We start from the raw sequence: 15,000 nt of genomic DNA on the forward strand, positions 1-15,000 counted from the left end.
GATTGGTTAAAAGTCGCGTTTCTATAATGGAGAGACAGAACTAACACGAGCTGTTGACGTAGTGATGGCGCGAGCAAAGAGAATTTACATTTTGATAATTAGAGTTAACAAGTTGTTTTCCTTTTTCTCGTCGCGTTGTTTTCTAAAAGAAATAGAAAACATGTACTCCGTTTTTCTATCGAGTTATAGAAACAAAAGTGAAAGTTTGGGATAACTCGAAAAAGCTGTGGAAACACTCGCCTGCGGCTCGTGTTCCCACAGTATTTCTCGTTCTCCCAAACTTTCACTCGTGTTTCTATAACTCGATAGAAACACGGAGTACATGTTTTCTATTTCTTAAACATCAGAAGCACGTGACCTTGAAGCGCGTAACTTGTAACTCTTTACCTTGGAACAAAGCTGGGGATTCTAGGACACCAATTTTATGCCCAAATATGGACAAAAATAAGATCAACGCTGCACGCGCGGGAAACACGCGAGGTACGTTACATCCAAAGAAGGAAAATTTTAAAGTAAAAAAACCCCGGTTCTGAATCAGAGTTAAATGCTTCAAGGTCGTGAGCTTCTGTTTACATTGCACATACCTTGCTTGTTTTCGTCCGCACGGCCACATGCAACTTAACCTAGGAATTGCACCAGTTTCACTTTACTCACATGAAGTAATCAGCCATCACAACAATTATCGAAAGCTAACCTTTTAAAAATGGGTTCTTAGACTTAAATACTATTGATCAACGGCATTTAAATGGGTGTTAAGGTTTATTGAGCACTATTTGAGACGCTGCTTACATATAGACCAACAGTGCTCGTTCGAAATAGTATTTTTAGAGTAGTCCATAGACTAGGGGTCAGTGTTTTGTCCCCCACCACTTACATCATAGCTACAGAATCTGTTAAATTTATAGCGGAGCTCAGGTGCGCGAAGCGCAGCACCATGGGTAAGATTGGGAAATCTATTTTGGTTATCACCTCAGACTGTTGGGGTGGAGGCAAGACAGCCTCTGGGGACGGGAGTGTTCGGGCAATTTTCCTTGTAACTAGACGCTCCATGAACGTAAACTGGGTTGCCTGTGGCAGATGATACACAAAAACAAAGCGCACTAAGTTGGGTGTCATTGAAGGCGCGGAAACTGGATTTTCCCAGGAGTAATGTTGGCTGGGCCAATGCGAAAATAACAAAGAAAAAAGCCTAGGAATCCAATTGGCTGAAGAGGAAATATCATAATACTCTTTATTTGTCCACCCAAATTTTGCTTTAAGCATTGTTTCCTATTTCTCTTGGGACTTATGTCACGAAATCGTGTGAAAAACTAGCACTCAAACTCTCACTCAACAACTGTCGTGTCTCTACTTCTGAGAATAACGTAAATTCGCATTTCACGAGCTAAATCTCTTTCTCTTCTCCCAATCTAAGCGATCGTTGACCCAAAAGTCTCGCTTCCGCGCGCTCTGAAACGGACACTGCTGAAACGTCACGGGTTTTAACTGTAATAACATCTTCGAGATGCAAAAGCAAATTCATGAACAGGTTAACCTAAAGTAGGGGTGGGTACCAACGCATAAATACACCCACAAACAAGGAAAAGCAAACAACAACTGATAAAGAGGTAGACTGAAGGTACAGGATCTCCAACGATAAATTGAGGGAGATAACTAACACACTCCCCATCCGCACCTTTTGCCAACGTCACCATATCAAATATCTGGGACACATCTGTAGACTAGGGAACAGGGCGATGCAGAAACAATTATTGTTTGATACAAGGACGCAAGACAAAGTATGGAAAAAAATGGAAAAACTTCTATGTGTGGACAGGGCTCAAGTGAGAAGAGCTATGATGACAAAAACAGATCTGATGCGACTGGTGGATGTAAATCTAACCCCACCAGGAGCGCCCCAAGGCCAGACATGTGCCTAGCGGGAAATACGATGATGATGATGATGATGATGACGAATACAAAGGAAATGGATCACAAATAAAAAGCTCTGGCTACCTGATTGATCATGGGTTAGACTGAAGCGACAGATTGTTGAAAAATCCAAAGTCACTTTCCATGCTAATTGGTAATGTAAACATAGTGAGTGGTAATTCGAAATATGACAAATAGAGGGAGCCGAATCAACATATTTTATCTTTTCTCCCGCTCTTAACATTCCAGAAACGAAACACTATTTCTTGTTTAAAAACCTCCTTTTTGAAATAGCTTCTTGTTTGTTAATAATTGTTGCATAAATTATTTGATCAAGAACGCAAGAATTCCCCTAAATGCGCAGTAGATAAGCTTCAAGATATTGTTGCCTTCCCAGAAAAGTTCATTTTACACTAGAATAACTAAACAAATACTTTCTGACGTGGAAAACTATGGCTATCTATTGATCATTTGCAAGAAAGAACACTTGAAATACAAAATTGCTAATAATTCTTGTCAACTTGTATTTCAAAACCAACCGACATAAGCAAATTCGCTAAGTCCGAATCATTTCGAACACAAGCAACCCACGAAGACAGAAATTTTTCACAAAAACCTTTTGCAGCCAAAAATGTTTTTGAAACAAACAACATATTTACTATTAGAAGGAAGGAGAAGACTTCCCATTTTATTGCATGCGTGCAAAGTCGTAACACTCCGTGTGAAAACCCAATACGCCGCAACTTAATGAATTTCCCACCAGTGAACCCTTTCCTTGAACAATGAAGCAAAAAATGAACAGCAAGCTTTCCTTCAAGTAATTCTTGACTAACAACAATTAGTTAAATTCCCAATTGTTGAATCGGTGGGCTGTGAAGTAAATTTTTCCGAAAAAAAATTCTGAAAAATTAATGTTAGAACCGCTAAAATCACTTTTCTTTGTTTCCCGCCATAATCTGGGCGCGGAAAAATGATTGACGTATCCTGGCAATCACATGTGAAAGGATTGGGTGTCGATTGACAGCTTTCACGCGCGATCTGCTTGCTACCTTAGCACGAGCCAGAACGCTGATTAGCTCAACATAATTGGCTTTCTAGTTGAGGGCGGAGTTATTCAGCAGACCGTGTACTGCACGGGAAATCTTCAAGCTCGATTTTCTAGGGGTTAATTTTGACTCCAAAATTACAAATTCGGATCTCTTGTCCCGACGGGTTTTAAGATATCGCTTCCAAATTTTCAGTTCTAATAGATGATTGTACTACCCCAAATGTCGTGTGAGGAATTTTTCGTTTGTCTTCGGTGACAAAATTTATGGCACTTTATCTGCCCAAATTAAGTATGAGATAAGAGTTTTGACTTTGGTGCGTGATATTGCCTTCAATTCTTAAGGGCCGTGCAAACGCTCGCAACAACATTGTTGGGCCCAACAATGTTGTCTCTTGTTGCGCAAACGAACACAACATTGTTGGACCACGCTTCGATGACCGCGAAACAATAGAAATGTTGGCACTTGTTGGCTCTGAAGTTTGACCAGTTTCAAGCTTCATCCAACAACTCGCAACAACACGCAACATGGTATGCAAACGTTCGCAACATGTTGGGTCCAACAATGTTGCGAGCGTTTGCACGGGCCTTTAATATATCAAAAATTCTTCATCTGTAACTAAGTTGCATCGGTACCACAACGTTGTATCATGTATTGGCAATATTGTGGTACCAAATGAAACACGAATTGTTGCTGAACAAGATACAGCCCTGTAAAAACACTCTTTATTTTGTCTTTAGTTGCTTATATCTCAAAAACGAACTTGTCGCGTTCCCAGTGTCGTAGACGCGTGGCGTAAGGCACTGGAGTTCGCCAGGTCAACCACAGTGAAGTACTAGGCGGTACTAGTACTAGCAATATTCAACGCGTTTATTAAAATCAGGCTAGTTCGACTATTTACAGCACTTGCGGTGAAAACTAAAACGAAACGTGTGATTTTGACGTCAGAAGAAACGAAAACTACGATAATACTTCGTGCAGGAAAAGAAAGAAAAAACGAACCTAAAAGCGTGACTTACGTCTGATCTTGACTCCGGGGTAAGAACTCCAAGTCTCCTACAGTTGAAACAATTCCAAAAGTTCTCCGATAACTCCTAACAGTGTGATGGACTCCTTACAACTGAGTAAACGTGCTTTAGGAAAGACTAATCTAATGCATGCTTTCTGACGTAAAGGAAATAAAAATGAATAAAGCTTTGTAGGCCTAGCCGAAGAACGGATATGTAATGATCATGCGATAAAATAATCAATGCTACAATTATGAAAGAGGAACAGTCCTTTAATGTAACTAATTAAAAATGTCATTCCAACGGTTAACGTGACAAACTAGCTCAGCCTCGTTTTTTATTTCTGAAAAGTAATCAAAAGGACATGATAAAACTTTCTGCAAATTTTTAAAAAATTCTGTCCAGTGGATTCAGAGCCACCTTAATTTTGTAGGTAGCTCTGAATCCTCTAAACAGATTTTTTTTAAAACTTTGCCGAAAGTTTCATCGTGGCCTTCTAATTACTTTTCAGCAATAAAAAAGGGGGGTCACACAGTTCATTTTTGAGATATAAGCAACTAAATCCATAATGAGCCCAAGTGAGCGAATGTGAGAATGATATATACACATGAGAAATGAGATGCTGATAGACCTAATGGGAACTCGGAAAAAATCCGAGCCCCAGATGGGATTCGAAGCCATGACCCTCTGTGATCTAGTCGGATGCTCTAACCACTGAGCTACTGGAGACTCTATGGCGAGCAAGGGTGAAATGTGGGTCTTTGACTCGAGCTGCATCACGCAGCTACACAGTCTGCGTGATGCAGCTCGCGCTCGAAAACTGTGATCGGCCAGAGTTCAGGGGACACTGTGAGGTAAATTGTCTATATTCCTACATGCGATTGAAGTTAGAGAGAGGAGCATGAGGACACTTGTTACCCTTATCAAAATTGCCATGCATCTAATATCCTGCATTTCTGGACATATTTGACCCTTCCCTAATTAACTGACACAGGCACAAAGATTGGCTGCATGCAACTGCCTCTTTGAGGCTGCAGCCATTTATTGTACAAAGGTTATTATCATTGCAACATGAGTACATTTACCTTCATAAAAGGCTTTGAGGATCTTCACAATAAAAAAATATCCTTTATTTTGTCCTGAAAGCCTTTGCCTAAGAAGTTATTGGTGTGCGTCATGTGGCATTAGTAATTCATAATAAGGCAATAACATAAGTAGTCTAGTTTACCTATGAAAATGGCTTTGAGGATCTTTTCAATAGAATATCCTTTATGTTGTGCTTAAAACCTTTTCGTAAAAAGTTATTGATGTACAACATGTCACATTCATAATAAGGCAATAGGCCATTTCCCAGTTCATGTCTGTCTCCTCTTCAAAGCGAGTCTAAGTGCGAAGTTTTTGTTATGAAAATTAGTCTCATTCTTATGTAAAGTAGTACTAATTAACATCACGAAAACTTCGCACTTAGACTCGCTTTGAAGAGGAGGCAGACATGAACTCGGAAATGGCCTATAGCATAATATGTTACCAGGAACTGTAAGATTTCTAAATTCCAGAACAACTTTCATCGGTCCAACTAGATAATTTCAGCTTCTCTTGGAGTTACTATGCATCCTAAACCTTAAGTTAATAACTTAAGGTGCCTCAAACCAGTTTCAACACCTATAAGAGACCTTGTTATTAGAAGGATTGACACTACAACACTATATCACGTAACAGCAATGTTATGGTACCATGAAAAATATCAAATATTTCTGAACAAAAAAACTGACCGAATCTTTTTCAGCAGTAATTGGCGTTTACATGGTACCATAACATAGCTGTTAAGTAATAAAGTGTTGTAGTGTCAATCTTCTTAATAAGAACGTTTCTTTCAAGTGTTAAAACTGGTTTGAGCCACCTTAAGATGTACATGTCTTAAATCAAGCTTTTGGAGGGGGACATTGGGGTCTGCCGGTCATCCCCTAATTTTCAGCGCGGTATTTCGGAAATTGCGGTATGATCAAACCCTACGGAAAGCGGTTCTCGTATGTTTTGGTTCACGGTATTCGGTGCAGAAATTACGTCTCGGAATTATCACACTTCCGGTTGGTCCAGGAAGAAAGAAATTGTAAACTCTGCAGTTAAACCTTCCTCCTTGGTGCGGGATCACTCTTTACATGCGGGATTCGTTTTATCAATCGTTTGCTGTAGTGACAAAGGTAATCCGTGCGTGCAGAGCAACATGGGGAAGAAAATGTAGAACATTAATTTCGATTTCGGTATTTCACTGTTTTTGAACGCGGTATTTCGGTATTTGCCAATTTTTGGTGCGGAAATGCGATATTGGGCAACCCCCAATGTCTCCCTCGTTTTGCCTTAAAAATTGGCTAAAACTGGAATTTGTAATTCTACATTACTGCAAAACTTAAAAAATGTTCAAGTGCAATTCTGAGTTAAGAACAGCAAGCAGATAACCTGGTCACGCTTAGAATTCACAGCAGTGTTGTATCATGTACATTTTAGTACGTACGTTTTAACTTTCGTCTTCATTTCTGTGACCGAGGCTTAGCTGGAGAGCATGTTCCAAGAATTCTTTGTCTGATATTCTAGTTTTCTTTACTTAGCTGCAGCTAGTTCAACTGCTCAGGTTTTTCAGCTAGTTGACTGAGACTGTTAAGATATTATATACAAAGGATAAGCAATCTTAAAACCCGGTCTTAAAACAAATGGACAGCATACAATGTAATGGCACAGGCTGTCTAAGTCCTGCCAAAACACTTATCAATGCCTAGAATTTTTTATAGTTGCAAGAGTATGCATCATAAATAAATATTAGGTAATAGCCATGAGCTCAAATGAATTGATTTCTTTCACTTTTCACCTCTACACACTCCTATTCCTCTCAAACTTCAAGTCCACCCTCACACCACAACCATTTTCTCATTTCCTATGCACTGCAACACATTCGATGGCTAAGACTGATCAAAAGAAACTATGGCGAATTGTCTTTTAAAAACAGCCCTTACTTTTGGGGTTTTTCTTTTGAAGAAAATTCTTGCTTTCACTTAGTTTCCTTTGTTCGCATTCAGCGCAAAAACTGACAAAGAATTAATAAAAATATTGCTGTCGATTCTCGTCGATAAGAAAGTGGGATGAATCAACAATTAAACGTTCCATTTGACACATGGATAATTACTTTTGTTCTCTGTCAAAGAAACAAAGTAAACTTGTAATCTTACCAAGTAATTTCTTTTCCAAACATCAACTTGTGGTCAGTGAATGTGAAATCAACGAAGATATTTTCCCTCCAAAATAAAAGCTGGGGAATCCTTTTGAACACTTCAAAAACGTCTCCGAAAACACTCTGCTTGCAGTCTTGACGATAAAAACCAGCCTAGTGTATTAGGAAAGTAGATTTAACGACGTTTTGAACGAAAAATAGAAAAGAGGCAGTAAAATAATAGAGGACATTACTTACAGCAGCCATCTTCCTCCTCTTTTCTCGGCAGTGAGACAGGTTCCCGCGCCTTTTTTCCCGCTCTTTTACACCTGGGACAGCTGCCTCGATTGTAAGAAAGCCGAAGAAGATCTGGGCTGGGATTAGGCCACTCACATGAGCTAGCGCTCATCAAGGTGAGCCTCTCTCTCCACTAATTTGATGAGTCAACCCTTTCCCGAGGAACCGGCTTTGTTTTGATTGGCTTTTACAACTGTGGGCTTGCTGAACTTCTAAAGGAAGTCGGCCTATAAATAAATCTACTGGGGAATGGGTTGACTCCGGCTTCGGCAAAGTATGAAAGATAGACCACTGAAGTCACGTGAGAATGCCATGTTTGATTGACCGAGCTCAAGCTCGATTCTGACGATGGCCGCACACAGTGAGGAATTTGCCTTGCGACGCCAAAAATATCAAATATGTTTGACTTTATCGTCACGGCCTCACGAAGCAAATTTCTCGCCACAATTTCCCCACACATGTGATGAGGAAACAGCAGAGCAAACCTCCTCGCTAGGCAGTTTGCTCAGCTCTTTCCTCACTGTGTGCGGTGGGCTTGAGTACCCACAACTCCCTCACCCTAAAGGCTCAATTTTTAGGAAAGTCAACTCTATGTTCACATCATCCCGGAGTACCCTTTCCCCACAAAGTCCATTAGAGTAAAGAGAATAAGCTTACAGTTACATTATTTGTTGCAGCGACCGGGCAATTTGATTAATAGAGACCTTTAGATCGGAGAACAGGGACGACACGAGTACGAGTTTTCGGTACTGAGCATGCGTATAAGGTTTGGAGGCAAACATTTTTCGAAGTGCGCGTGCTCAAAACGGAAACCTCATACTCGGGACCATACTCGGGATACTCGGTCCGATCGTAGTCGTCGGCCTCCTCCGATCTAAAGGATCAGGATCAGTAACACGTGCTATTCCTCCTCGAAAACATAAGAAAAAAATCCATATATGTTAACACACAAACCTTGCAATGTTCTGACTGTTGCTGATAAAGAAAATCAGAGAAACATGAGCTTTGCAATAACTTTGAAGGATTTACAATTATGCAAATAAGTAGTGTAAACAGTGTGGGCAATGGTGAGTGAGCCTCTTGCCACCCCTACCCGGTAGTAGAATATTCGTACCAACGGTCAGTGGGTTACAACGTGAGTTCATCTTTTACTTCTTGTAAACTTCAACTGCTAGATTGTGTACTTGATCAGTTTATAATGCTTAGAGGGATGGCTGCCACGATCAGAAAAATTGTCAGCACAGCGAAAGCTCCAGGGGCCATTGGACCTTACAAGTGAGTTCTAATCAGCTGGGAGAAACATGGTACAGGAATCGATAGCTTGTCATTTATTATTAAGCTTACCGTAAATGTTGCATACTAATAGTTTTCAAACTACAGCTCTTGCAGAAACCTTAGGAAGAAAACTTGGAAAATAATTTTGAAAATGTGCAAATATACCCACCCTAAAAATTTGGAACCGCTTTCTGCGTTCAACAAATTCACTCCTACCCCTGATCGATGTTACTAATTGACCTCAAGATGGCTACCGTTAGAAAGATCGTTAGCACACCGAAAGGTGTTCAGCCGATTCGTGGGGTTTACAGGTAGATTTTGCAACATAAGATAACGTTAAATATAGGTAGGTAGATTTTTGCAACATAAGATAACGTTAAATATGATTCGTCGATTATTTGATTTTCTATGGCTTATTAAAAAAAAAAAACTAAGTAGATCGCGTTTCTCCGTGGCCGGCTATGGCACGTTAGGCGCGTAGTTAATTTGTTCCTTTATGTCACTTAATCAGCCAAGCTGTGATTGCTGACAAAACAATGTATGTTTCTGGACAACTTGGACTGAATCCTGAGGTAGGATCCTTATTTTTCCAATCTCTTAAAAATTACTTAGATTTTATAATGCAATCAGTGGTGCTCATAGCTGAGATGGGGGAATGGGACATTCCATTTATAATCCGATCCCCCCCCCCCCCCCCCCCCATGGATGAGGTCCATCAGAATTCCACTGGTAGGAATCTTTTTCAAAGGCACCGACAAAAATCCAACCAGTAGGAATCTTATCATCCAAAGGGGGGGGGGGGGGGGGTTCGGATTATAAATGGAATGTCCCAATGTGCAGAGCGTTTTCACCTCGAAACAAAAAGAAATATGTCCATAAAGAAATGAAAATTATTAATTCCCAAGGCTTGTATGGCTGCCATTCCATTTTTAGCGTGCACCAATATTGCCATACATCATGTCAAATGATGCTTTACTCCACTTTGCAACTATTGTTTGCCACTTGCATGACTAAAGTGGGAGGCTTGACCTACTTAGAAGGGAGTGGTAGCAGTCTATTCAAGGAACTAGAGCTATGGATCTTATGCAAGACATGCAGTGTTAATGCTCTTAAGAACAAATTGATTAACATCATTGTGCTAGAAAACAAAGTAAGAGATAAAGTGCATGCTGGGAAACCTCTTGTAAATTAACTGGTTCTCGTTGGCTCCCCATCAATGAATGAAGCCCACCAAACAGTACATTTTAAATGATCAAAACCAATGTCTTCAGCTTTTCTAAACAATGGCATGAAATAATGGATTTCATGACAAGGAATTTCCCATTTCTCTGTCTGCTGGACATTGGTTGCATATGAGTGGAATGTAGTGGAATAAATGCTCTTAATTGAGCTGGATCCAAGGTTAACTTAACTTGCATTTTAGAATGTCGTCTTGGTAGTTGTAATGATCCTCTTCATGGAAGAACCTTGTTTTTATTATTTAAATTAAAATTCAACATCATGCAATTCCTATTAACTGCATTCAAAACATTTTCATTTTCACTTTTGGTTTGCATGTGCAAGGTTAAGGAAATGGAATGAATAATAATATTATTATTTTTTGAATGCAATTATTTTTGTTAACTTCTTTTTTCAACCTTACATACAACAGTACATTACTAACATTATGTACATCACTTGCAGAAATTACGATACTGAATAATATTATTATTGCTTTCTGCATCAACAATTTGCATTCAATATATTACATGTTCTAAAATTTCGTTTTCTCAGACCATGGAGTTTGTGTCAGATGATGTACAAGAGCAAACCAAGCAGGTGCGACAAGTTAATGGTAGAGATCATGGTTCCTCACCTCCTATCCCCTATTTGGAACTTGGCACCTTTAAGCCTGGTTTTCACTAGCGACACAAGCATAAGCAGCTTATGCTAGTGAAAATGAACGTTGACATAAGCGTCAAAATCAACCAGGGCAACCGCCATTTTGTTCAAATGCTCAGACACAAGGAATCTGGAACGAGTGCTTTAATTGGCCAGACGTAGCAAATTTCCTTGTGCTTGTGCTGCATTTCGTTTTCACATGACGCAAGCAAGCACAAGCATAAGCGCAAGCACAAGGAAAAGGAAAAATTTCGATCCTTGTGCTTGGGCTTGTGCTTAATTTGCTTGCGCAACCCCATTTTCACGGTGAAATAAGCACTCTTATGCTTGCACTTTTGCTTGCATTGCTAGTGAAAACTAGGCTATACTCATCATATATCTACCTTTCAATGTTACACTTTCAAAGTAAAGGTAGATCCCATTTCATATAATTTTATACACAAATAATTGAAACTTACAAAGTAAAAGTTGGCAGGAACTCTTATAACAAAGAGTGTTATTAAGATTGATGACTGTATTATCAGGGTAGGGTGAAATTCATGACTAAAGGGCCGTTATGACAAATATTGCATTAATTTTGCACTTCCAGAAGAACTTTAAATTTCTCTTCAATAAACAAATGGAATATATGTACAGTACTAATAATTATAATTTGTATAAAATACTTGAAACTTTGCTCAGTAGGTAAAACACTCAAAGTTGTTAATTGTACTGTACGCTCTGAGCCTAAAATCAAAACAAGAACAGGCCCAGCTTACTATGCTTCTAAAAAACGGAAGCCGTAATTACCTAACAGAAAGGAGGTCCCATGATTTATGAGTCAAATGGTCAATGAGTCATGAGTCATGAGTCAATGAGACTCACAGTCAATATAGAAATAATTTATTGATTAAGCCTAAGCTCTCGTTTCCGAGATTAGGCCTAAGCACTCTCTGAAATTTTAGCTTTCATTTTATGGGTTAGGGTAACTGCACTAACTCATTGACTCATGACTCACTGACTCATTGATTCATTGACTCATAAATACTTGATACTCAACAGAAAGACTTTAGTATCAGTCGTTTTTTTGGTGAAAGCACAATGACTTAATCCCTTCTCAATTTGCTTCACTGGATATTAAAGTAGTGTCAAGATCATGTTTGTAATGAAGACAGGGAGGAGTGTTGCTGACAGTACTTTGTAATTAAAAGTAAATCGGCTGTTCGATTACCGTGGTAAATTACAAAGAACAATGAAATTGATATGTCACAGGCATTTTGGTTTTCTAAATTTATTGTGAGTGACCGTATTAACAGGATGAAATTATTGAGGATTCTGCTGTTTGGGATTTAAAATTGTGACCATATTAATGGATGACCACCTTAACGAGAGTTTTCCATAAGAGAATGTATGGCCGTTTTGCCAGGTCAAAAAAAAAGTGGCAGCAATAACATGGTTACTATATTACGGAGGTGGCTGTAAGGCGGGGTTCCACTGTATTACTGAAAGTGCTCTTGGTGTTAACTAACTTTTTCCCACTAAGTGTAGGATTAGCAGCTATGAAAAATCATTAGAGGTTGCTGAAACTATATTTGTAATCCAGGGCCCAGTTGTTCAAACAATGAATAGCACTATCCACTGGATAAGCCATACTGAAACCAATTGCACTATCCAATGGATAGTGATTTATACGGTGGATAGCGTTATTCACCTTTTGAACAACTGGGGTCAAATGGAAGCAGCCATGAGAAATTCGGTGTGGCAGCTGGCACAGAATCCTATCTTTTTGGCTGGGGGAGAGGGGGGGGGGGGAGAGAGGGAGATGTCCGTTGGTCATTGGTTGTCTGATGCAGTCAGGAATCAGCTTATAAAAACTTTTTTTTTTCATCACGATGAATGACTGGTTTCAAATGACTACAAAAGATATAGATGGGCATTTACATAATTATAATAATATTGTTGACTAAGATAAAAAAGACTTTTTCATACAATGTAGGCTTTGACGAACATGGGTCACATTCTTGAAGCTGGAGGCTCATCATTTGATAGAGGTAGTAGCCCCACAAACGCTTGCTTATAATAGAAACTGTTGATCGTTTTGTACATTTGAAATATCGAATTCAAGACTGACAGAAGTAGATATGTGCAAAGAAACAGGGGCACCCAACAATAATCTTTGGTGAAATATGTGTTCTGGAGAGTCAAACTGTTCTAAGAATTTCGGTTTTACATTACAAACAGCTATATATTTCTTTACTAAAACGTCACCTAAAAGATTTGGCAACCAGCGAAGAATATTCCCTTACATTTTCGGTAAGGATATTTTTGCAATTTTTGGCACTTAAAAGGTCTCCTAGCAGTTTTGGATTAGCAAATGCTTCCCTGGAAGGTAACATTCAGCTAGCAATTTCTGAAATGAAGATTTCATTCCCTAAAGTTTTGAGACACTTCAATTTTCAGCTAAGATATCCGAACAGATCAAATTCTTCTAGGTGTTAAAAACACCTCTCTGGACGGTATACATTATAAGAAGCCGAGAAATGTCTCTCAAAGGTTTTTTGCTTAATTTGCCCGTTGGGTGCCCTTAAAAAAACTATTATTAACTTTTCTTGAGATAACATGATTGTAGGTGCCATAACAACCACGCAGTTATATAATGCTGCCAGCATTCAAATCTATTGGTCATTTGTTAAAATTGCTTGATAAGTGTGGTCAGTCTTTGACCATACAATACAGCTTCGTCTTAAGTCCTGAACCATTTCTGTGGATGATAATAGCCCTTTTCCTGCTTAGTTTTTCTCATTTACATTACAATATAACCTAGCATGTATGTGCGGCAACTTTGGGCTATTTTGTAGTTGTAACCTGAAATTGCCTCGCATTCACGTTAGATTACATTGTAATGCAAATGAGACAAACTAACGGTGAAAAGGGCTATTGTTAAAAAAATTAAACATTTAACTCTTTTCTACAGTTGTGAAGACAACGGTTCTGTTAGCTGATATCAACGATTTTGCCAAAGTAAATGAAGTCTATAGCACCTGTAAGTATTTTTGTCCATGCGCCTTATTTGGTTGACATGTAACATGGGTGTAAATTTTGTAAGATTTTAAGTCACGTTTCAAGCATCGTTCAAATTGTGACCTGAACAACAGTAATATTAAGCAAAGTCTCCATGCACACAAAATACCAAACGTTTCAGTTTTAAGGTTTTTGCCGGTTAATTTTTCATAACGCAGCCTGCAAGTGACATAAACAACCGAGAGAGCCAGAAAACTGTCTTTGATGATTTGGAAAAAATTGGTGTACTTGTTTTAACCCATTGACCTCTGGGAGTGAGATTTAACAGATTTTACCTTGTCTAACGCCAGACGATTTTACTCTTCAACTGAGGGGGGGGGGGGGGGGAGGGGGGAGGAGAGGCAATCTTAGGGAGCCAGAGGAGTCAGTGGGTTAATCAGTAAAAAACTATGTCCCCTCCATTGACACTTGGGAGTGAGACTTGACTGATTTGACTCTGTCTAACGCCAGACGAGTTTACTCATCAACCTGAGGAGTGAACGGGTTAATGATACAATGCTTCAAAAACAAATCTGTCTAGATATTTTTTCCAGTAATTTACAGATTTAACTTTACAAACAAAATGCATAAATTTGATTAGCACTTTTTTTTTTACATCTTTTTTTTAGTTTTTACCACTCATCAGCCTGCCAGAGCAGCTTATCAGGTGGCTAACCTTCCAAAGGTGGGAAGATGTATACCTCATTTGCTGGTTTAACATATGATACGTGTGGATATTTTACGAGTTGTGTAGTATTTTCTGAGTCCCGCAGGGGCGAGGAAAAGTACGAGCAATGAGCAAAATGTCCCCAAGTAATTTATATGTTAAACCATCAAATAAGAGATTTATTATTCGAGTACAAAAATGTGTTATTTTGCTTCAATTACATTTGGTAAGAGTGTTTCTAAAACAAATGCATCATCTGTCCTTTAGGGCACTTGCGAACAATGTAAACAGCACAGAAAGCCAGCCAAAATGTCCTTTATTTGATTGTTTAAACGAAATAATGAGTGACAAGTGATGACAAGCTAAATTTTCAGGCCTTGTATCGTGTTGAAGGCAATTGTTTTCATTGAAAAACTCCTGTTCCGTTTGTATCACCCTGCGAGCAGAGCCTCCTTTTGTCTTTTCCTTTACTGAGGATGAGAAACGGAATCTCTGCCCGAATCACGTCAACTCTTTGAAGCCGCCGCAGACTGAACTTCTGGACTAGTCAATCTTGTTTTCTCTAGTCAAACCAGTTTTTTCAGTGCCAGCGTCCGTTTAGTGACAAAACCGATGGTTATAATTGAGCCCGCTGTACCATGAAAAACCAAGATGGCGGCGAGATCTGGCATATTA

The 15,000-nt window shown here is 39.1% G+C and overlaps 1 protein-coding gene across 2 annotated transcripts in view; it reads left to right on the forward strand.

Annotated features, from left to right (window-relative positions):
* Positions 1 to 8,517: 8,517 nt before the first annotated feature.
* LOC138045388 (2-iminobutanoate/2-iminopropanoate deaminase-like) overlaps positions 8,518 to 15,000 on the forward strand; it is a 9,256-nt gene continuing 2,773 nt past the window's right edge. Inside the window, exons 1-6 of one of the 2 annotated variants that reach the window (XM_068891874.1) lie at positions 8,518 to 8,738; positions 9,250 to 9,310; positions 10,512 to 10,556; positions 12,595 to 12,649; positions 13,573 to 13,641; positions 14,288 to 14,343. In XM_068891874.1, the coding sequence (XP_068747975.1) occupies positions 8,662 to 8,738; positions 9,250 to 9,310; positions 10,512 to 10,556; positions 12,595 to 12,649; positions 13,573 to 13,641; positions 14,288 to 14,343 (363 nt within the window). In that variant the 5' untranslated portion in view covers positions 8,518 to 8,661. Of the gene's footprint in view, positions 8,739 to 8,953; positions 9,050 to 9,249; positions 9,311 to 10,511; positions 10,557 to 12,594; positions 12,650 to 13,572; positions 13,642 to 14,287; positions 14,344 to 15,000 lie in introns of those variants that run through there. The other variant, XM_068891873.1, reaches the window with a different exon arrangement.

The sequence above is a fragment of the Montipora capricornis genome, chromosome 4 (assembly GCF_036669925.1).
Source record: "Montipora capricornis isolate CH-2021 chromosome 4, ASM3666992v2, whole genome shotgun sequence".
NCBI lineage: Eukaryota > Metazoa > Cnidaria > Anthozoa > Scleractinia > Acroporidae > Montipora > Montipora capricornis.